The sequence below is a fragment of the Chroicocephalus ridibundus genome, chromosome 17 (genome assembly GCF_963924245.1).
Source record: "Chroicocephalus ridibundus chromosome 17, bChrRid1.1, whole genome shotgun sequence".
Taxonomy (NCBI): domain Eukaryota; kingdom Metazoa; phylum Chordata; class Aves; order Charadriiformes; family Laridae; genus Chroicocephalus; species Chroicocephalus ridibundus.
Window position 1 is genome coordinate 7,025,052 of NC_086300.1, and position 23,255 is coordinate 7,048,306.

General features: G+C 52.5%; 1 protein-coding gene across 2 annotated transcripts; it reads left to right on the forward strand.

The window, feature by feature from the left end:
- Positions 1-94: 94 nt before the first annotated feature.
- Positions 95-22,625, forward strand: EFTUD2 (elongation factor Tu GTP binding domain containing 2). Of its 2 annotated transcripts, none has more exons than XM_063354433.1 (28): positions 95-223; positions 757-862; positions 1,736-1,901; positions 2,388-2,466; positions 4,664-4,739; positions 5,007-5,072; positions 5,324-5,359; positions 6,244-6,334; positions 7,458-7,540; positions 8,037-8,203; positions 9,267-9,391; positions 11,044-11,107; positions 11,460-11,550; positions 11,939-12,074; positions 12,368-12,495; positions 13,464-13,657; positions 13,788-13,899; positions 14,111-14,251; positions 14,649-14,750; positions 15,288-15,370; positions 16,990-17,076; positions 17,357-17,483; positions 17,941-18,028; positions 18,530-18,648; positions 19,137-19,231; positions 20,046-20,199; positions 21,159-21,266; positions 21,900-22,625. In XM_063354433.1, the coding sequence occupies exons 2-28, from the start codon at positions 758-760 to the stop codon at positions 21,993-21,995; spliced, it is 2,919 nt and encodes a 972-aa protein (XP_063210503.1). In that variant the 5' UTR covers positions 95-223; position 757; the 3' UTR covers positions 21,996-22,625. The 2 variants fall into 2 exon arrangements, with proteins under 2 accessions (XP_063210503.1, XP_063210504.1); XM_063354434.1 differs by having other exon boundaries at positions 207-252.
- The last annotated feature ends 630 nt before the right edge of the window (positions 22,626-23,255 follow it).

The following is a 23,255-nucleotide window of genomic DNA, read 5'->3' on the forward strand; positions in this document are numbered from 1 at the left end:
TGATAGAAGCGGCCCAGGCGCCCCCAGCTCCCCGGCCCGACCCGCGGCCACCGGGACCCCGCCGGCACCTCCCGCGGCTTCGTCCGCCCCTTCTCCCTCGGCGTCGGCGCTGACGGCGGGCGCGGGGGACGGAGGGGGGTCTCTGTGGCAACAGGCAGCGAGGGCAGCCCGGGGGCCTTTCGCGGCGGTGTCGGCGGCGCCGGCGGCGAGGGCAGCGCGGCGGGTGAGAGCGGGAGCGGGGCCGGGGCCGGGGTAGGGGTAGGCCCGGGGGGACCGGAAAGGGGGCGGGGAGGGCGCGTCGGGGCTCTCGGGGTCGTGCAGGGCTCCGGGGAGGGGTGGGCGGGAAGGCCTGGGGGGTTGCGCACGGTGCCGGCCGCGGCCGGGGAACCACGGGGATCGGGAAGCCGAGGAGGGGCCGGGGGAGGGATCCGGGGAGGGGGCGGTGAGGGCGGGGGAGGGATCCGGGGTGGGTGGGGGCGCTCGGCGGGCGGGACGGGGCCCTCAGGGCGCTGCGGGGCTCCGGGGGTCGTGCACGGTGCAGGCCGGGGTCAGGGTCAGGGCCGGGGGACCGCGGGATCCGGGGAGGGGGCGGTGAAGGCGGAGGGCGCTGGGCGGGCCGGGGGTCGTGCACGGTGCAGGCCGAGGTCAGGATCCGGGCCGGGAGCCCCGGTGCTGGGCAGCGGTGGGTGCTGTGGGTGGCTCGGGCAGGGAGCTCTGGGGGTGCAGGACAGGATCCACACGTTCCCGCCTCCCCAGCATGGACACCGACCTGTACGACGAGTTTGGGAACTACATTGGGCCGGAGTTGGACTCGGACGATGACGATGATGAGTTGGGCAGAGAGTCCAAGGATCTGGACGAGGTGAGCGGTGGGGATGGGTGGAGGGGCAGCGTCCCACGGGAGCCTGGCGTGGGCCTCAGCTGGCCCCGCGTCCCCACGGGAGCAGGGGCTGGGTGCCACGGTCTTCACAAGCTGCTGGTGATTCCTCTCCCGTGCCAGGCTCTGGGTCTGCAGTGAATCTTGGTTCAGTGGTGGAATTTGACTCCTGAGGATCAGAGTGTATTTGGTTTTTAAAGGGTTCAGCAAAAGCTGCCCTCCTGTGATAAAGGGAAAGACAAAGTTTTTGCTTGAATTTCAGTTAGAACTGTGAGTTTCTGTAGCTCAGGCCATATTTGGTGGTTTTATTTTGTGTTCAGTGAAGTGGAGGATTTGTACCCATTCAGTGAGGTCTTCAGGGCTTCAGTAACATGCTCTACTGCTACACGGTATTGCAAGGAGCTCAGGTCTTCTCTGGTGAAGGCAGAGGAAGCTCCACGGACAGTAGAGGAGAGCGACAAGGGCAGGGAGGACAGCAGAGGCTGGCGTGCCATGACGGGAAAGCATGGGAGGACCAAGGGAGCCCCTTCTAGTCTCCCGTTCCTGCACTTTGTCTGAAAGCGGTGTCTGCGACCGGGTTGTGTTGTGTGTGTGAGCGAGGGGCAGGAGCCGCTGCAAATGCTCTTGCCGTTCATTTCCAAGCTGTCCCACCGCAGGAAGAGGTATGTTGCTTACAGAGAGCACCTCTGCAAGCTGCTCTGCCACCTGATGTGAGGTGCTGGGGCCGCCTTGGTGGTTCCCTGGCTGGGTTTGTAGCTCTCTTTCAATGTACGACGCTGAGCTGGTACCTTCTGGGGCGATTGGTGTTTGCAAAGCACTTTGGCGCTGGCAGCGGCTAAATGTGAGCATCGCTTGCAGCTCGAGGATGATGACGATGATGACGATATGGGGGACCATGACGAGGACCACCCTGGGATGGAGGTGGTGCTGCACGAGGATAAGAAATACTATCCCACCGCTGAGGAGGTCTATGGGCCTGAAGTGGAGACCATAGTACAAGAGGAAGACACGCAGCCTCTCACTGGTAAGTGGTGAGGAAGCAGCAAGTTGGGGGTGGAGGGAGGAGAAGACTCTTAAAGAAGAAGGGAAAATAGTATTCCGTTCCGTTCTCCTCATCGGTTTTAATGCTCCTTTTGAATTCCCTCTCAGCCCCAGGAATGTGTAGATTCTTGTTGGTCTAGAAATACGCAGATTTTGGCGCTCGGGATTATTACAAATGCCAAACAAACTATCTCTTGAAGAAAAAATATCAGCAGGTACTGGGAAGATACTTAAGGAGAAATGAAAATGCATTTAAGTCATCTCATTTGATCCTTCTATCATAGAACAGAATAGCTCACTTGGAAGGGACCGATAACGATCATCTAGTACGACTGCTTTTATAAAAAGCTAAGAGATTCTGTCGTCTTGAAAATTGTAGTTTTGTCTGCAAAAGTCCCTGTTCCCTACGAGCCTGGTGAGTTCAAGGTCTCTGGTAACAGTGTTTTATTGTTCTTTCTCTTGTTTTCAGAGCCTATTATTAAACCTGTGAAAACCAAAAAATTCTCTCTGATGGAACAGACGTTACCGGTCACTGTCTATGAGATGGAGTAAGTCACACGTAGGGGTTTTAAGCGTGTACGTTGGCTCAAGCCATCTGTGCTGTGATTTCCTCCCTTTTTGTTGTTTGCCGGCAAAGGTGGGGAGGCAGAGGGGTGCGTACGATGTGGAGGAGGTGGATTTCGGGGGGCACTGGCTTTGTTTCCTACTGACACCAGCAATAGAACCGAGTGCAGCCGCTTCCCAGATTTTGAACCAAAAAGAAGAGGAAGAAAGTACAAGACTAACCGTTTTACAGATGTTTTTCCCGCTACATAATGCAGCGTAGCCCGTGGTTTTCTGACACTAGAATGTAAATCTTAGCTGTCGAGCTAATCGGAGACCCCAGTGGTGCAGGTCTGTTGAAGGCAAGTTTTCTTGACTGGCTCAAGAAATATTTATACGGTCATTTATACGGGGTGGCACACCTCATATTGGGACATTTTGGGTTTATCCCAGTGACCGTTGGCCTACTGCTGTCTCAAATTAACTCCCGTCTATCCTGGAGGAGTTCCCACTGGGGACTTTTTATGCCTCTGGTTTTATGCTAAACTGCGTTTCTGCTGCACTCGATGGTGTCTGCTGGTTGCACCCCGGGCCACTAGGGTTGAGAGAAAACCCTGGAAAAAAATCCACACAAATTTAAAATCTGAGATGTAATATCTCACGCAACTTTGGTAAGGCATAAAAACATTTCTGTACTTTACCTATTAAAAACACATAATCTTAAAACCGACGTTTTCCCGATGGGTGGAGGGGCTCTGTGTCCTCGCGTGTCTAGTGTTTCTGTATGTTGTCTTCTATTTGAGGATGAACAGATTGAGCTGCGTGAGCGTCTCGTTAGGCTCATCTTTCCATACGCCACTTCATGGCTAGTCAGAGCTTTTTCCAATTTTTAATAGTCGGCTTTGAGTGTAGATCCCAGAACCAGATGCAGGCTGAGTAGCAGTTCCCTCTGTGCCAAACAGACCCCAACGTGAGCAGTCCCTCTGCGAATCCTATCATCAAGGAGCCTGTTGTTTTCCGGCAGTGAAATTTCACTGGAATTTATATTCAGTCAGTTGGTTCCTTGGGTGCCCAGGACCTTTTTGGAATGGCTGCCTCGCGGGGCTGGCCCCTGGTACTGCCAGTTTGGTCGGGTTCCTTGATGAGAGAGATTTTTGATACAGCCAGAAATAAACCAAAGAGCCGGCTGGGTTTTATTTTTCTAAGTAAACCATTTTACTCGTAGTCGATGACTTGTACTCTTCATTACCTACCGCTTTCCTGATCCCTGTGTCCTCTGCTTGGTCCGTCTGTAATGAATTCCTCTTTGTCCTGTTCGTTAATATAAATGGTAAGGATGGGGCCAGGAGAAATTCCCAGTGGGACTTAACCAGAAAGCTGCGAGCTTGGTATTGATTTCCCATTTAGCCTTATTTTAAGACCAATAAGCAAGCTTTTAATCAGTATTATTATTGATTTTTGTGTTTTTTAGCTCTGAATCAAAATGTTGTACGTTAATAAGTCTACCGCGTCAGTGAAAATTAAAGTCTTTTTAAAAAGGAGATTATTTGACAGCACTTATTTTCTGCAGAGCCGTAGCAATGGATACGTGTTTTATAGCCTCCCGTTATTTTTCAGAGGAGTTGGTAATTTAGCATCTCAATTAAATTTTGTCTGGGGTCCGTGCAGAAGTGACTGACCCATCATCACCCAGCTCGATTGCTTGTTCTAAAAAGATTTAAATTCATTACTGTTTCCTTGAGTCCCTGGGAACATCACTGTTTTAAGACCTGAAAATCGGAATTAATGGTCTGCGGAGCCCCGTGGCTACCTTTTAAAACTGCGTGGGGTGCTTGTTATCCAGCGCTGTGATTTACTTGACTGCCTGCCACTATTTGAGTGGAAGCATTTCATCATCCGAGTACATGGCTGTGACTTTTGCTCTAATACTGACTAGAAGAGAAGAAAAATAGTCAATAATATTCCATCGCTGGCAGTTTTACCAGCTCCGTATCCTCCCACCCACTGCCATCTGTCTAGGACTCCAACTCTCTCGTCCTCCCCATCTGGAAAGTGGGATTCTTCCTCCGCAGGGCATTGCCAGAATGAAAGTTTGGAGAGGATTCAGGGGGCACCTTGGATAGAAAGTGTAGCTGAAATGGCACCTACTTTTCTTAGACACAGCAGAAGCCTCCAACAGTCTTTTGTGTTTCATTCCTCCAGTTTCCTGGCAGATCTGATGGACAACTCGGAGCTAATTCGAAATGTGACTCTGTGTGGGCACCTTCACCACGGCAAGGTAGTGTGAATATCCAGCGTATATCGGTGGTAGTAATGATCTGTTTGTCCTTACTTTTACCATCGCCCTCGACCCCTCCATCTCCGCAGCCGCGGTCTCTTTCCGCTCCTCTTGCGGATGTGGTTATTTGTAGGTTTTCTTTCAGCCGCGTGGAAATAATAACGTGCCCGACTTTCTCTGTGCTGCTTCTGGAGGGATGGGATTGTGCTTGTGTTTATCGGTCTGAACGTAGTCACCTACTTTCTCTTGCGGTCTGATGTTTTTCAGACTTGTTTCGTTGACTGCCTGATAGAACAGACACACCCAGAAATCCGGAAGCGCTACGACCAGGACGTAAGTGAGCTTTTGGTGCTTTCCTGCCCTGGGGAACATGGGTTGGCTTTAACACTCCGAGGGAGCGTGACTCTACGTGGGGAAAATGTGGTTTGGTGATCAGAACGTAGGATTGGAAAGCCAGACCTCGGGCCTAATTCTGTCTCTGTCGCTTGCCACCTTAACCACGTGTACAGAGTTATCGTGTCCTGCTTCAAACTTCATATTTGATACCAAAATGTGATATTCTGACTTCTCTTTTGTCTTCGCAGCTTTGCTACACTGATATATTGTTCACAGAACAAGAGGTGAGTGAGGCTTGTAGAACAGGCGGTGATTTTTATCCACTTGTCTCATGCTTTACTCGCAGTTATTTACCGTAGGCAGTTTCCTCTTCCATTTTAACATCATTTTATGCCTTCTGCATTTTGATTATTTTCTTTATCAATAAAATGATTTGCTCCTCTTGTTCGCCTCAGTAAGATCCCTGCTCCAACTTCCTTCCATTTCCTGCAACCCTCATCTCCATGGATTTTATTTGCCTGAGGGGATAACCTGGGTAACGTCGAAAATCTGTAGCAGAGTTATCCCAGCGGATGGGGCACTCCTTTCCGTTGAGAGAAAATGGTGGAAGGCATCCGCAGCGCCGACGGATGGGGAGAAAAACTATGATTCCAAAATATATGTATTTCTCCTCAGCTTCCTTTGACGGGAACTCTTAGCTGGGTGCTCTGACTCCAACTGTCGTTGGGTGTGAGAACGGGAATCTAATTTTGTTACTTGCTAAATATTGTAATGACCGGAACAGTCCTGTGAAGCATTTCTTTCTCTTCATCTTAATGCTCTACTTTATGCTCTGGGTGATCAAATCTGACACTTTGAGGTATAACTTGATAGCAGCAGAAGGGCAAAAGCACAGAAAAACATGCATTTTCTGTCTCTGATGTTGCAAATTATGCTTCCTCTGCTAATTGTGCAGTGGCAGCTCACCAGTCTGAGCCAGTACGGATGGAGGAGCTGGGCTGGGTACTGCGGCCATCTGGGGTTACTCCATCCGTGTGTCCTGGGTGGGTGTTCACTTCTTTCCACGCTCTGATTTTTCTTTGGGCATCTTTTACATCTTTATGTGATGATGTTTTGTTTGTTTGTTTTTTTTTCTTTTAACTGATAATCCCGGTTTCCCGTCTTTCAGAGGGGAGTGGGGATCAAGAGCACACCAGTGACGATTGTTCTGCCGGACACCAAAGGAAAATCTTTTCTCTTCAACATCATCGACACTCCAGGTGACTGTGTAATCCCCAAAATCCTGGTTTGGGATGCGCTTAGCTGGAAGGCAGCTTGATGTGTGGAGCATGGATATGGGACCGTGTGAACGAAGGTTTCTCTCATTAATAAGCCCCTCTGGTCCTGCGGATAGTGCTATTGACAGGAGCAGAGCAGTGAAAACACGTACGGTGGTGGTTAATGAGGGCCTTCAAAGAGCTTTTGTGTTGGGCTGCGGTGGGATCGTGCAGCGTTGGCTCTCAGAAAAACAAAGAATCTGTACCCCGAAACCTCACTGATGCGCCTGGAAATGTCACTTAGGTGCGGTGAAACCCCGGGAAGTTTCCTTTTAGAGATGGAAACCCCTGTTTTGTTTTGTGTAGATGATTCCAGCGTCGGCCTGAGCCTTGAGCTAAGTTCATTCTTCCGAAATCACTTCCAGAAGTAACAACTGTGCCGCTGGCTTTTACTCAGGCTTGTGTTTCTGATTAACAGGCCTAATTGAGGGCTAACGGGGCTGAAAATGCGTTTCACTCAAGTATATGAGAAGCAAATGTAGAACTGGATTTTCCGGGGGGAAGAAAGGACGGTGCTTTGCTCAAATGATGTTGCCCCACAGTGAGACTCTCAGCAAGTTCCCTCGAGCCTCTGACGGGCTCCTGGGGGGGAGCAGCGGGGGAACATAATCACAGATCAACTTGTTGTAAGAAACGAAGGCCAAACTTCAGGAAGGAGGGTCTTGGGACACATCTGTTGAGTTACAGCTCGAGAGGAGGGAGGTTAGAGCGCAGGAGGAGACTGGAGGGAGAGGCATCTGTTGTTTGGTGAGAAATAATCTTCCTCCTTTTCCCAAAGAACTTGCACAGAGCTGTGTGAAAAACAGTAACGAATGCGAGGGAAAGTGCCTGTTAAACGACTTGTTGTGTTTATTCTCAAAAAATAGCACTAAAGCTGAAGCGGATCCCTAGACAGAGCTCTGGTAGCCGCTCCCAGGTCCTTGTCTGAGGAGAAGCCGTCTGTGTTCTGCCTCGCCAGATACCAGTGACCAGAGCGAGCCGGAGAGCAGAAGGACAGCTTCCCACCTTCTGCGCTGCTGGTGTCAGGGCTTACTCTGCGTCTCACCACCATTTTGTGTTTTTGAAGGTCACGTCAATTTTTCTGATGAGGTGACAGCTGGCCTTCGTATTTCGGACGGCGTTGTGCTTTTCATTGACGCGGCCGAGGGGGTGAGTGCCAGCTTCTCCTGGGGGTTAACTTGAAAGTCTCTTCCTCTGGAGTCTCTGATCCTGCCTCAGCGTGAAGGCCTGGGGTGGGCTCAGCGTTCCAGGATGAAGGGTTTTTGGAGGACAGTTTGGGAAGCGAGAGTGTTTTACAGCCAAAGCAGGGAGTCAAGCCTCTGGCCTCAGTCTCCAGGGCTGATGTGCTGCCTGTGACCTGCAGGCTGATGATCTAACTCGTTTCCTAACTCCGTCCCCACGATACCTAAAATTGAGCAGGTTATTTATGTCAGAGATGTCCAAGGGGTAGAATTTAAGGAATTCGGTTGGGTTAGCACCTGCTTCTGAATTTCAGGAAGATTAGCCGATTGCTCGTGGCTGAGCTTCGGCTTTCCTACAGGCTTGCGGCCCCGCGCGTAAGGGTCGCTGCTTTGTCTGTCACGCCCGAGATAGCATTTGGTGGAGGGCTTTCGCTAGAGGTGTTTGTGCTGGTTATTCCCTGCAGGTGATGCTGAACACAGAGCGGCTGATCAAGCACGCGGTGCAGGAAAGGCTCGCGGTGACCGTGTGCATCAACAAGATAGACCGACTCATCCTGGAGCTGAAATTGCCCCCTACAGATGCTTATTACAAACTCAGACATATTGTGGATGAAGTTAATGGTCTGATCAGGTACGCGTGTTTGGGATGACGCGTCGTTAGCGCGTGCTGTCCCTGTTCTGCTTTTCTCTGCGAGCCCTGCGTATGCCTAAAAACTCATGGGTTTGTCACTTAATAATGTTGAATCATAGAAAATGGGGTGGGAAGAACCGTTAAAAAGTCATCTCAGCCCATGTATTGAATTATACAGGAAGGGCCAATCCTGCCTGAATTCTGAGAAGCTTCATGGGATCAGCTCTTTCCCCCCCCCTCCCCCCCGTTAAAAAGCAGGGGAAGCGGACTTATGACCGGAATGGGGAACGTCTGTGCTCCCAAATGTCTCAAATACAGCCTGGACAATCTCAGTGTTTCCTGGATTACAGGCTGAGATGTTTCAAAGCTCCTAAGCATTAATTATAAAACTAATGGGAACTCACCGTCCCAACCCCTGAACAGAGACGATGATATTGCTACGGTCAAATCTCCTTGTGAGACGCTGCGGGGGGAAGGGGGGCACATCTTCTCTAGCATTTCTGGGGGTTCTTCTGCATCCAGGTGATTCTCTTAACAGCTTCTCCCCTTCAAGTTTGCGTGGATTTGCACATGAGCTCACTTGCGTGTCTCTCTGTTCAGTCGCTGCTGACATCCAGCAGCTCGGAGCAGGGTAATTTATCCTGTCTGGCATGCTTGGGAACTCATTAAAACTGTTTCCATTCAATTCTATCCTTACGTTATTTGCCTTGTATTATCTTTTCCCTTGCCGGTTGGCCAACTTTACTGCTGGGTTTTTTTGGTTTTTAGGGGGAGGAAAAACTCTACCTGGCAAAAAATACAAAGCACTTGTGCTGGTAACTTTTTAGTTCTAGGCTTTAAATATTTCTTTGCCCTCTAATGCTTTGGAAGTTTGTAGTCATAAAATGATACTGACCCTGAAATTCCCGATGGCAAGCACGCTGCAGCCCGTTTTAAGATGCTGTTTGGCATCCTTGCCTATCACGTACTGCTGTTTGGTGCGGGAATTGGATTGAAGTGTCTTCCTCGGTTCATAACATTGATTTTTTTATTTTTCTTGTCTCTAAAAACTGTCTCCTCTCAGCATGTATTCCACCGATGAGAACCTCGTTCTGTCTCCCCTTCTGGGGAACGTGTGTTTCTCCAGCTCGCAGTACAGCATCTGCTTCACGCTGGGATCTTTTGCAAAGATTTATGCAGACACATATGGTGAGGATTATCCAGAAACCTTGTACACTTTAACATCTCATTTCCTAACCTTCTTTGTTGAGGCTTTCTAAGCCATTCAGCTTCGACTTTCGCTGTACGTATATGGCCGGTATATGCGTTCTTGACTTTCTAGGGGGTACTGCAGATCTGAGCCCTGGCTGGTAAAAAGCAAAAATACAGTTCTAATTTCTTTTTTAGCTAGATAGTTTCTCCTGATAAATATTTCTTGGGGCAGAAGCCAATATTTTATCCATGCCCTTAAGCAGAAAGAAAGAAGTCCCAGTGTGAGAGTTGAAGGCAAGCGTATGTGTTGTGCTTTGCCGCCTCCTCAGAAGAGCTCAGGAGCGAAGCAGTTAAGTTCCTCCTGCCTTTTCACGAAAGTCTCCAGAGTCTGAGACTCAGCTGCAGCCGGGCGCCAGGTTGGCCCACAAGGTTTTGCACTCTTGCCCTCTTTCTTTTTTAAGAAACTGTCTTTTGCTGGCTTTGATTTAATTTTCTGTTCCCCAGGTGCCCGCTCAAGGCAATCTGCCACTTGTAAAAGTGGGCCTTTTGCTTCCATTAGCCAGCTGTACAGCCAAGATTTTTGAAGTCTCACACTGGGGAATTCGGGGTGATCTGTAGGAGCCGTGAGCAGGGGAAGGAGGATGCTGTAAAGCAGCTGGCCTAGCTCTTGCGAAGAAGTTAGCCTGAGGGAGGATGAAGTTGTAGAGGTCAGGGACTGATGTGTCAGGACTATCGCGTGTCCCAGTGAGTTTGGAGAAATAAATGAGCTCCCTGGGCATCACGGCGTTAACGCGATGCCGGCTATGGATGATACCCCTTCTTTGGGGGGACCGATAAAGATGCAGGCGCAGTCGGTAGGAGATGTCATCCATGCGGGGCGGGCACGAGCTGAACGGGTGCTCGAAGTCAGTAATATTCGATGGTGGCCACCAGGGATTTTTATGCGCAGCCACCACACTTCGACTAGCATGAGTTATAGTAGTTTAACTGTCAAAACCGCAGCCACCATGAAATTTCTTATGCTTGCACATCTGCCCACAGCAAAAGCTTGTTTGGAAACTGCTGTAAATTATCACCGCTGTCTTATTATTTATAAACCTACCGCGACAGCCAAGCACGACGCCGTTCCTTCGGCACTTGGGTATTTGGCTATGCGCTTGGTGCGTCAGCTGAAAAAAGAACAAGGGAACCCGGAGATGTTCAGCAGGGCAGAAAATGCTTGCGAGGAGCCTGCGGGGCAGATGGGGGTGTAAGCCATCCCGGCACCTTGGCACTACAGCGTCAGGTTGCAGTGTTAACATTTGGGAAATGAAGCAGATGTAAGCGGGTTCCTGCAGCGCGGTGTCTGGCAGGTTAGCTCTTCTCAGCTCTAACCTTGTGTGTGATTGAGAGAGCTAAAACATTCCTGAGAAGTAAGTGCGCGAAGCCACAGTGTGCCTGGGCTGCCGCTGTTGTCCTCGGGGGACCGTTTTCTGCCCATCTCTCTTAATCGTTTTATTCAGAATTGGGACCAAGCGTTCACTCACCAGCACTGGTCCATTAAATCGAATCCTCGGGGTTGTTTTAAAAGCCCAAACCCAAAGATTTCCAAGATGAGAGAAATACAGTGTCATCTGAGAGACTTTTGCCATTTTCTTTTTCCCCTTTAGGAGACATCAATTATCAGGAGTTTGCAAAGCGGCTTTGGGGTGACATCTACTTCAACCCTAAGACGTAAGAAGCCTGTTTAGTTATCTGTTAGTTTATTGCTGGGCTGTTCCCTCTTTTCCCCGTAAAACGTGGATTAGATGACCACCCAAGGTCCCTTCCAACCTGAGCTGTCCTGTGACGGAGGAGTATCTGGGAAGGGTTGAGTCAGGCCTCCTGCATCCCATAAGGAGGAGCAGAGAGTCTCCTTTGGCCTTCCTTTGGAGTAAATGGGACTCCTGTGTCCCTGACAGCTTCCCAAGAGGATTGGGAGGGAGAAGAAAACCTGGGAAGAGCAGAGGCTGTGTTTGCAGCACAGATGCTTGCAGGCTGCAGAGCGCTTGCTTCTCACGTTCTCTCTCTTTTGGTCTCCCAACAGCCGCAAGTTCACTAAAAAGGCCCCAACGAGCAGTTCCCAGCGCAGTTTTGTGGAGTTCATTCTGGAGCCGCTGTACAAGATCTTGGCTCAGGTACGCGGTGGTTCACTCTCCTTCCCACAGCTCCAGACAGGAGCAGCCAAGGGCTGAACGCTACGTGGTGGTGGCCGGTGCCTGCGGGACTCGCTTGTCCCGTTCTGCAGTGCGATCGTCACAGGCTGGGCTTGGGAGCGCAGAGCAACAGTGAGCAACTCCTTAGGAGCTGCTCCTTGCAAATATAACCCTTTATTTGCACAGTTCATAGAACTGCTTTTGCTCTTTCTGGTGTGCTCCACTATCAGCCAAGCGATAATTAGAACCAGCCAGCCAGTTCTCGTGCGAGCCCTAAAGCAGAGCAGGTCAAAAGCCCTGAGGGTGATGATGGGAGTGACGGGCTCGGAGCCCCACAGTGAAGCTGAGTGTGGGACTCGTTGCCTTGCAGGTGGTGGGGGACGTGGACACGACCCTGCCCAGGACTCTGGATGAACTTGGCATCCACCTGACCAAAGAGGAATTGAAATTGAACATTCGGCCCCTCCTGCGGCTTGTCTGCAAGAAGTTCTTTGGGGAATTCACAGGTAGGTAAATGCCGTTTGTCTTCCCCTCCGGCCTTCCGAGAGCCTGGTCCCACATCAGCAGAGTTAAGGGCTGTATTACAGCCACGGAGCGCTCACTTGCACAGATCCCTTCTCGGCTTTCCAAATATAAAACATTACACGTTTGCCCAAAGGACAGCTTGAGACAGCGCTCACATCTCCCCTGTTGCTGTGGGTGCGCTGCAGTCTCAGAATGGCTTCTCTTGTGTTTGTTGCGGTCCGTTTCTTCCCTCTGCACTGCATAATCCTGTTCTCATGAAGTGTGACTTTTCCAGGCTTTGTGGACATGTGCGTGCAGCATATCCCCTCCCCGAAGGTGGGAGCCAAGACGAAAATCGAGCATACCTACACTGGTGGCGTTGACTCCGATCTAGGGGAGGCCATGAGTGAATGCGACCCCGACGTAAGGAAACTCTTCCGCTTTGCTCTGAGTTGTCCAAAAGCGTGGCAAATGTGCCCTCCTTTCCCTGCCTCGCCAGGGCAGCTGCCTCCTAGACAGCCATCTGCACGGATTTGACTTGCAGCGTTTTAAAACCTCTCATCCGACACTGAAACAAATCTCTTCGCTCTGAGGAACTTCAGCTGCCTGCCAGGGCAGCCCTTGAGAGAGAGAATTGTTTGACAGTGTTCAGAGAAGAACAGGACTAGGGTCAGGACTTCAGAGCACGTGGGAACCGCAGGGTGATTTTTGTGTCCTTTTGCTGCCTTTATGTCCCTTTCCTGTGAAGTTTGATTCTCTCTCCAAACTCTGAGAAGACTGATCTGAACTCTGCTGTTAAAAATAACCCTACATTAGTTAGTCAGCACCTTTCTTATCAAAGCCTTGCAAAAAACCTTCCTCCTCAAACAGCTTGTACTGAGCTGTCATTCAGAGTTGTCTAGAGCCACCAACGCCAGCCAGCAGCTAGTGAGGAATGTGCCCGTGACTTTTGCTCGGATGTCTGGGGAGAAAATGAATTTAATGGGTTGTGATTACCCACATAAAACCACACAGCGGGGACTGTCACCAGGTCACCAGTTGTGGAGTGACCTTATGGGAGTATGGAGGCTCGGGTGCTCTGCCCTCAGCAGGTTTGCAGGCCAGCAGATGACATTTCTTCTCATGGCCTTCTCCCAACCACTATTTACTGCTCCACGCGAGGCGGGAGGAGAGCTCCAGAAAAATCCGCCAAAGTCATTCCAGGGGTCTCTATACAGGGCAGGGAGATGTAAAGCTTCCAGTGGAAGGAAATGAAGGACTTGGCAAGTCAAAAAAGTATTTCTAAATTCCGGCCCATTAATCCCTTTGTATCCATGGGTTCTACGGGGTCTGTGCCCGTTTCTTGACTGTATTTTGAAGGAGGCTTGTTTCTCTCTCTCTCTCCTGGGAAGGGCCCGCTGATGTGTCACACGACGAAAATGTACAGCACAGACGACGGCGTTCAGTTCCACGCCTTCGGCAGAGTGCTCAGTGGTACCATCCACGCTGGGCAGCCTGTGAAGGTCCTTGGAGAAAACTACACCCTGGAAGATGAGGAGGATTCCCAGATCTGCACTGTCGGCCGCCTCTGGATCTCGGTTGCGAGGTACGGAAAGTTCTGGCAGGAGAGGACGTACCTGGAGTTGTTGCTGCCAGGGACAGGGAGGAGGGCAGCGCTGCAAGGGCGCGAGGCTGGCAGCGGCGAGCGCTGCGGTGATGTTCCCGCTGCCTTTTAGGTACCACATTGAGGTTAACCGGGTTCCTGCCGGCAACTGGGTGCTGATAGAAGGCGTGGACCAGCCCATAGTGAAGACGGCAACTGTCACGGAGCCTCGGGGCAACGAGGAGGTACTGTGCATTTCTGGTATTGCTCAGCCTTCCAGGGAGTCAGGGTGATGGAGCGCATCTCAAAAGCTCCGGTGGCGAGGTTAAAAAAAGCCTCGTTTGCCGAGGAGCACAAGAGCCGCGAGGGGAAAGAGAACAGCCGCAAATTCTGTGTCGAACTCCAGTGGCCATCAGCGATGCAGAGATTCAGCTTTTTGTCCTCGTCTGGTTTCAGGCTCAGATCTTCCGTCCTTTGAAGTTCAACACCACATCTGTCATCAAGATAGCTGTAGAGCCAGTCAACCCCTCGGAGCTCCCCAAAATGTTAGATGGTCTCCGCAAAGTCAACAAGAGTTACCCCTCGCTTACTACTAAGGTATTTCTGGTGCTTTCAGCTCATGCTGTGGGCTGTCTTGTAGCCTGATCTTAAAAGTAATTATCTTTTTACTGCGGGTTGTTTTCTTGTGGGTTTTTTTTTTTTTTTTTTTTTCATGCTGTTGCAGTTGATCTCCCAAATCACGTGGAAATAGCAAAAAAAAAAAACCCTGTAAATCCAGCAGAAAAACACACACCTTGCTGTGCCCGGGAAGCAGCTTTGCGCAGAGCGCATCAGCACTTTCTGCGAGAAGAGCCTGTGGGAGCTTTCCTTGGGGTGCTCTGATCCAAACCAATTTATTTAAAGCTGATGCTTCCTCAGGCTTGTGTAGGAACCTGGAAGGCAGCGGCCTGGGAGCCGGAACGCCGGCCGTTGAACCCCCTCTCTTATCTTTCAGGTGGAGGAGTCCGGGGAGCACGTTATCCTGGGGACGGGGGAGCTCTACCTGGATTGTGTGATGCACGATCTACGGAAGATGTATTCAGAGATTGATATCAAGGTGAGGAAACGAGAGAGGGATTTTCCTGGCTGGGGAGGGGGTTTTGTCCCCTGCCCCGTCTCAGAAGAATGGGAAAATAAACCTATCTGAACGTAGAGGGTGGATTTTGTCAGGTCCTTTTAAATGGCAAAAAAAAAAAGGCTGTTAGGATGTAAAATTAACTCTTACAGCCCGAGTGTGTCGCACCGTTGTGATTTAGAGCCTGAAAATTGGCTCGCAGAGGGGTGTGTTTCCCCGTTCCAGCCTTTTCCTGAACTTCAGCCATTGCCTGGCTAGCGTCAAATAAATAAATTGAGCAGAATTTTTCATGCTTTGAATTAGGTTTGAATGTTCCTGTCTTGTCTGAATGAAGGAATTAGTAAAGCTGTCCGTGCAGGCCTCGGTGGTTCGTACGCAATGCTGATTAAAACACTGGCAGACGAACCAGCTGTTTTTTTGTCGGTGTTCAGAGGTTTCAAACAGTCTCTTTGGAAAAAAAAAAACAAACAAAAAAACCCAGTGCTTGAAAACCTTACAAACCTGTTGTCGCTATTCCAGGTCGCCGATCCAGTTGTGACGTTCTGTGAGACAGTGGTGGAAACGTCCTCCCTGAAGTGCTTTGCCGAGACACCCAACAAGAAGTAAGAGCCGTGGGCGAGCTTGGGGGTTGGAGACGGGTGGGCGGAGGGTTCTCTGGAGACCAGACTCATCCCCTCCAAGGGCTCTGTTCTCGGTGGCCGTTGTCCAGACCAGCCCGCTGTTGCAGCAGCTCTGCTCAGTCTCCTCAGTACCACGCGTGAGTCCCAAGGGCCTTTCTGTGCTTTGTGTAGGAACTCTCAGAACACAGGGAATAAAGACAGATCCACATCCTCCTTTCTTTTAGCTAAATTTCACACCTTCTCAGCAGTGTTGTGGTGTTTCCAAGACTAGATGATGTATTGGGATCCTAGAGCAGGTGCCAGAGAGCCCAGTGCTGCCTTTGGTAACTCCCCAAAGGTTTCATGAGCAAAAGCTTTGTCCTTTCTTATACATTCTTAATCTTCACATGGATTTTTTTTCTTTTCTGGCGAGACACTGGAGCTTTACAGCCTGATCTCATCTTCCTCCCCCAGCAATGCGTTATCAGATGCACATGTTTGAAAGAGGGGGTCTGCGAGGGAACATGGGCTGAATAACCAGGATAAAATCTAGGAGAACAGGACGTTGTAATGCCTGAATTTTCAGGGAAATCGTGATCTGCCACTATCTGAAGATAGTTTTCCAGTGTTCCCTTCTATAGGAAGTTCTTTCCACTGAGGGTGGTGAGACACTGGCCCAGGTTGCCCAGAGAGGGGGTGGAGGCCCCATCCCTGGAGACATTCAAGGCCAGGCTGGATGCGGCTCTGAGCGACCTGATCTAGTTGAAGATGTCCCTGCTCACTGCAGGGGGTTGGACTAGATGGCCTTTAGAGGTCCCTTCCAACCCAACACGTTCTATGGTTCTATGATTTTCTGGTTCTTCTTACCCTCCTTTACTCTGGTGTACTCTCTCCGTGGCTGGCAGCCTTCTTTTTGGGAACAGAAAGGTAGAATCATAAATTGTCTAGATTGGAAGGGACCTTTAAGATCAAGTCCAACCATCAACCCAACACTGCCCAACCCACCACTGACCCATGTCCCTCAGCACCACGTCTGCCCGGCTTTTAAATCCCTCCAGGGAATGGTGATTTCACCACTTCCCTGGGCAGCCTCTTCCAATGCTTGAATAACCCTTTTGGTGAAGAAATTTTTCCTAACATCCATCCTAAACCTCCCCTGGCGCAACTTGAGGCCGTTTCCTCTTGTCCTAGAAGGTTCCAGTCTTAGGTCAGTCTTTGAACTGTTGGGCCGGTGGAGTGTCCTGCTCTGGGGGCAGGTAGCTCCTGCTGGTGAGGTTCTCCAAGGCAACAGCCCGTGCGTCGGACACAGCGAGTGCTGGCTCTGCCAGAGGCGTATTGCCTGGCCCATGGGCTCCCTTCTGCAGCCCGGACGAGCGCAGGACGTCTGGCAGGAGGGACGGAGCCGTGCTGTCCCTTAGCAGTCTGCTCCTGGAGATGAGCAGACTTCGGAGAGCAGTTGTTAAGCGCCTGGGCTGTCTTTACAAGCAAGACAGTAACAGCGAAGGACACGAATGGCTGTGTCTCCCTAGCTGTGTTCGAGGCAATGCGCAGTCCCTGAGGTCCTGCCAATTACTCCCATTTCCATCATTCCACGGACTAATTGCAACTGTCTCTCTTCTCAGGAACAAGATCACGATGATTGCTGAGCCTCTGGAGAAGGGACTCGCGGAGGACATTGAAAATGAAGTGGTCCAGATAACCTGGAACAGGTCTGACTGATCTGAGGAGAGCAGGAATCCAGCTAGAAATAAATAATTGGGGGGAAAAAGGGAACGCTGGGATCTTGGAGGTGCACAGGATCAGCCAACAGCCTCTAGGCAGGGGGCCTGGCTCCGGTATTGCTCCCAGGTAGCCCGTGAGCATCCCTCCTCAGCAAATGAGCTGCTCCAGGGAAAAAGCTGAGGCCTGAAGGGAGCAGGGTTGTAAATATGTTGTGAGAGCAGGTCAGATACTTGTTTCCTAAAATTTCTTTTCTTCCGCTTCTATCAGAAAGAAGCTGGGTGAATTCTTCCAGACCAAATATGACTGGGATTTGCTGGCTGCCCGTTCCATCTGGGCCTTTGGGCCAGACGCCACTGGCCCAAACATCCTGGTAGACGATACGCTGCCCTCAGAGGTGAGGAACACAGGCAGGGGGGGTTCTGTTGCAGTGAGACGTTTGTCCTGTAGCCCCAAGAGGTGACCGCTCCTTCCAGAACCTGCAGCAAGGTCCTAGTGCTGTCGGAGTGCTCCTTGGTTTGCCAGATCTCAGATCTGCCGTACTTCCTCCACCAGACTCCTACACCGGCTAGCAAATAGTCTGTTACGTTTCAGGTGTTGCTATTTGGCCTCAAAATAGGCAACTAAGCATCCAGCCTTTCAGGATTACCGAAATATGAACTCTTGTAATTTATAGCTCCGGGTGCCAAACTCTGAAGATGATGCTCCTGAGCTGTGAGGGGGGGAGGATGGACATCAGGGGTATAGGGGGACATTGCTGCTCTTCTAGGGATGCTTTTAAACACCGGGGTCTGTCTGTTACTGCCTCCTGGTGCAGATTTGGTCTCTGAAGCTGTCTGTCTGTCTGTCCGTAGGTGGACAAGTCGCTGCTGGGCTCTGTGAAGGACAGCATTGTGCAGGGATTTCAGTGGGGAACCAGGGAGGGGCCTCTCTGTGACGAACGTAAGTAGGAACCTGTGGAGAAGTGGAGCTTCGTAAGATCCGTTAAATTCTTCCATCTCTAAGCATTCCAGTGAGTGTGCTGGTGCAGTCCCTGGGTGGCCAGTTCCCTTCTCACGCCGCAGCTGGGGACAGCTCTGGGGATGGGTGACAAGGGAAAGAACAGAACCTCCCCCTTCTTCCTGGCTGCAGATTCCACCCAGGCGCTGGCACTTGCCGCCTGCCTGCAGAGTAGGGCCAGACCTTGGCTCCGCTCCTCATTGTTCAGGTGCAGACCACTGGGCACCCTGCACGACACGGTGCTGAATTCTTTCTGTTCAGCATGCAGGATTAGGACATGGACGTGCTTTTCGTTCTGTCATTAAATTTAGAACTTCTTCTGGTGGCTCTAGGTCTGTGGGTGTTCGCTACGTGCGCGGGGTCGCTGGGGAGGCAGGGTTGGTGCTGGTGTGGCAGAGAACATTCCCCCTCCAGTCATTTTCTGTCATTTCTGCCCTTCCTCAGTGATCCGCAACGTGAAGTTTAAGATCCTGGATGCGGTGATTGCTCAGGAGCCCTTGCACCGGGGTGGAGGACAGATCATCCCGACGGCCCGGAGAGTGGTCTATTCTGCTTTCCTGATGGTGAGGGTTACGTTGTGCGGGACAAAGACCGAACCTCGTGCTGTGCTGGCTCCTGCGGGCTCCAAAGAGCGTGCATTGCACGTGTGCTGCACGATCTGCCCCAAGGATGTCAATTTAAACTGACTCATTCATCCATTAATGTTTCCAGCGCCCTTGTGGGCTGGCAGACGGGTTTTACAAGCAATCACGTTCCAATCTGGCTGGAAACTTGTGTGCATCTGCTCTGTCTCCCCTTTTTGCTACTGTTTGGCTCCCTGGGAAGGGTGGGCGTGGGGGAGAGGGAAGCATATGACTCATGGCCAGAAGGAGAAAAGCTCCTTTCAGTATTTGACGTTGGCTTGGGCAGCCATGGGGCGGCAGGAACCCTTTCATCCCCAGTCAGGCGGCCCTGCGTTTGACCAGAGCGTGCCAGCCTCCGACTCTTACTTGAACCGAATTGTGTCAGCGCTGCTGGAGACTCAGTGGTTTGTGTCCCTTTCTCCTCGCAGGCCACCCCTCGCTTGATGGAGCCCTACTACTTCGTGGAGGTGCAGGCTCCTGCCGACTGCGTGTCTGCGGTGTACACGGTCCTGGCCAGGCGGAGGTGAGCTGCTCTGACCAGCTGCCGTCACCTCACCGTTGCAGAGCAGCAACGGCTCCCTTGGGATCTGGGTTGCTAGAGACGTTCACAGTCGTAGCGCCACTCGTAAAGCGAGGGGAGAGGGTGAAATCTGTATGAAGTGACAACTGGAAGCCGCTGTGCTGGGTGGGGAGGGCACGTCCAGGATCACAGGCAGCCTTTGGTTTGTGCCTGGTTCCTCCTGAGTGTCAGAGAGGAGAATAGATAAAGGGATGTGAGACCCCGCCAGGGGTACTGTGTTCAGCTCTGGGGCCCCGGAGCGTAGGAAGGACATGGACCTGCTCGGGCAGATCCAGAGGAGGGTCATGAAGATGCTGGGAGGGCTGGAGCCCCTCTGCTGTGAGGACAGGCTGAGAGAGCTGGGGGGGTTCAGCCTGGGGAAGAGAAGGCTCCGGGGAGACCTTGGAGCCCCTTCCAGTCCCTAAAGGGGCTCCAGGAAAGCTGGGGAGGGACTCTGGATCAGGGAGGGGAGCCATGGGACGAGGGGGAAGGGTTTTAGACTGGAAGAGGGGAGATTGAGATGAGATCTGAGGAAGAAATTCTTGGCTGTGAGGGTGGTGAGCCCCTGGCCCAGGTTGCCCAGAGAAGCTGTGGCTGCCCCATCCCTGGAGGGGTTCAAGGCCAGGTTGGACGGGGCTTGGAGCAACCTGGGCTGGTGGGAGGTGTCCCTGCCCTGGGCAGGGTGGGGGGACTGGGTGGGCTTTAATGATGATCTCTTTGGGTTCCAACCCAAACCATTCTGTGACATAAAAAGACTAATCTTTTGACGTGTTGGCAGAGGCCACGTGACGCAAGATGCTCCCATCCCGGGCTCCCCTCTCTACACCATCAAAGCCTTCATCCCAGCCATTGATTCATTTGGGTTTGAGACAGACTTGAGGACCCACACGCAGGGACAAGCCTTCTCGCTCTCTGTCTTCCACCACTGGCAGGTGAGTCCATGCCCTGGCGAGATGGGGAAGAGGGACGTGGTGGGATCAGGCACCAGGTAGGTGCTCCCCGTAGAGCTCAATGCCACGACTCGCACAGGGCAGGACAACTTCTCTCAGAACATCCTCAAAGGATCTCGCGTCGGGGAGGCTTTGTGCTAGCTGTAAGTGTCTTGCCAGAAGCCAACAGCTTTGTTCCAAGTCACATCACCCTTTGCCCCAGCGAGAGAGCGCTGAACGCTGCTGCTTGTTGGGCGTAAGGGTCCTTCAGTGCCTGGAGAGAGGACATCCTCGTCCAGGAGAAGGGAAGCTGTTTGGGTGCTCTGCAGCTTGGGGAGCAGAAGTCTTGGAGCAGGGCTCGGACTCATTGGTCTGCCGTAAGACATGGGTTGCCACATTTCGGCTTTGCCTTTCAGAGGCAGTTTTTTAAACCTCTGGAAAACAGGGTTTGGGACAAAATACTGTCCTCTGGCCTCTTCTGTGGCTGTGGCAAATCAGGTCTTGTGGGACTCGACGCCGTGAGGTGCACAGCTACTTGCGGTACAGCCAGGTGGGAGCAGCAGCAGTCTGAGCCCCAAGAGCTGGCTAAAAGGTCAAGATGTAAAAGCCCGAGGCCGAGCTCTGAAAGGAATAGACGCGCCCGATTTCCAAAGAGGGTTGCGCTGACTGGGACCCGTGTGGGTTGTTCTGGTTAGCGGGGCTTTCAGAGGGCTTAGGGTACAGCGGCACGTGGGGGAGGTGGGACATGTTCTTGGCTTGGGTTATCAACACCGTATTAGTGACTTCTTGCAGGCATGATCACCAGTAGTGACGTGACAGGAGAACATGGGGTGTTGGGGCTGTCTCACCAAGGCTGGGGGGGTGTCCGCGGGGCCCAGGGGTTTTTCCCGTTGCAGTTCAGGCTCTCCAGGAGGTTGAACCAGCCCCCAGCATCGCTCTCACGGCCTGGCCCTGTGTTTCAGATTGTGCCTGGTGACCCCTTGGACAAGAGCATCGTCATCCGACCCCTGGAGCCCCAGCCAGCCCCGCATCTGGCCAGAGAGTTCATGATCAAGACCAGGCGTAGGAAGGTACGTCAGGGACTAATCCTTGTAGCGTCCCTCTGTCTGTACCAGCAGCCGGGCTGTTGCAGGGTTGTCCCTTGGCCATGCAACATCCCCTCTGTGTGCCCAGTGTGGACCAATGTCCTTTGTGCCTTGGGAATTCCCTCACTCTCGATTACCCCGCGTTGGTGCCTGTGATGGTCCCGGTGCCCGTGATAGCCCCGTCAGGCAACGACTCCAGCCGAAAGCGGGGTCCTGTGGCATCCGCTGAGCCCCGCTCCCTCCCCAGCCCATCTGACCCCTTGGTGGCCTGTCCTTCAGAAGAAGCAGCACCTGGTTTCTCTGCTGGTTTGGTGAGCTGGACTGAGGGCTTGGAGGGGCTCCTGGGACCGCAGAGGGAGTGGAGGGAATCAAGCGCCCCTTCGGGAGGACAGTGAGCTTGCAGATACGCTCAGCAGCAGCAACCCCACGTTTGCAGCTTCCTGAGAGGCTGTTGGATATCTTCAAGCTGCTGAGCAATGCCTGATGCCTTGTAAATTCTCCTGCCTCCTCTGGAACCTGAAAATTTATCGTAGTGCAGGACACGGGGGCTTTTTTGTGGAATCTCTGCCACGAGCCCTGCCAGAGGAATAACCTCTGATTCGCGGTTTTACCCTGCAGGGCTTGAGCGAGGACGTGAGCATCAGCAAGTTCTTCGATGACCCCATGTTGCTGGAGTTGGCCAAACAAGACGTCGTTCTCAACTACCCCATGTGAACCCGCTCCCGCGGCGTGAGGGCTGACCCGAGGCCTGGCCGGCGTCTGTCTGTCCTTCCCCATCCCTGCTTGCCCAGCCCTGGCTCCTGGATGCTCGGGGCACGCAGGGAACCGCTCCTCAGGTCGCTCTTTCCTGGCTGTAGAAGTCTCCCTGGGCATTGGTGGACTGGGCGGGCGCTCAGGGCCTGCCCCGTGCGGGGAGCAGCCCCGAGCGCTGATGCTTTTTGTAGTCTGCAGCCGTTGTGGCATCCAGCGAGGAGATTTTTTTTTTTTTTTTCCCTTTGGATAGGCTCTCTCCAGGCGCAGGGGTTATCCCCGGCTGCGGCAGAGCAGCCCGAATATAATGGCAAGATTACTAAGGACTGCGAGTAGACGTGCGTCAAGCATTTGGGCTTTCTGCTCACCCTCTCCTGGCTGCCGGGGGTGGGGATGTTTTGCTTTGGGCAAAGCACGTCCGTGGGCAGCTGAGGAAGGTGGGGATGCTGGTGGGGGGCAGCGCTTCTACCAGCCTCCCCAGGAGAAGAGGCAAGTGCGGCTTTTACCTTTTTTGTACACCCTTTTTGAACCCTTGTAAACGTTTAATACAAACTTCCAGGCCGGGGCTTAATCTGATTGCGCCGAGAGAAGGCAGCACCGGGGAGAGGATCTGCGTTTACCGGCGCTTGAGCAGGTGCTGCCCCGATTTCCCCCATTTTCAGCCCGTTGTCCTCAGCGCTGTCCCCCCCTCGCCAAGGGCTCTGTGTCCCCCAGCCATCCTGCTCCTGCTGCCTCACCAGCCAGCCCAGCGCAATGCTGGCCCACACGAAGATTTTCTTCCTTTCTCGCTAGGTCTTGGGCTCCTGCCGTGTTTTCAGGGGATCTTATCAGCTGCTGGTGCTCCGAGACGTTTTTAGTGCTCCCGGTCTCCTGCCCCCAGCTCCTCGCTCTGCCTCTGGCCTCAGCCCTGGGAAACGAGGGCTGGTTTACATCCCCTGGGGGCATTTACACCCTCTCTGTCCCCTGGCCCTGACGTGCTGGTGCAGCTGCTCCAGGGTGGCATCACCGTCATGCCACCGTGCTGAATTTGGCCGCCGCAGCCTGGTCCAGCCCCAGATCCCCTTCTGGGAACCTGTCCCGGGGCATCGCTGTGCTCGGAGGGGCTCGAGGTGGCTTTGGCGGGGGGGACAGGTGGCACCCTGGGAGCAGAAGGTGGAGAAGGTTTCCTCCCAGCTGCTGGTGGAAAGTGGGAGGCATGGGGCTGATGTAGGCACAGGGGCTGGG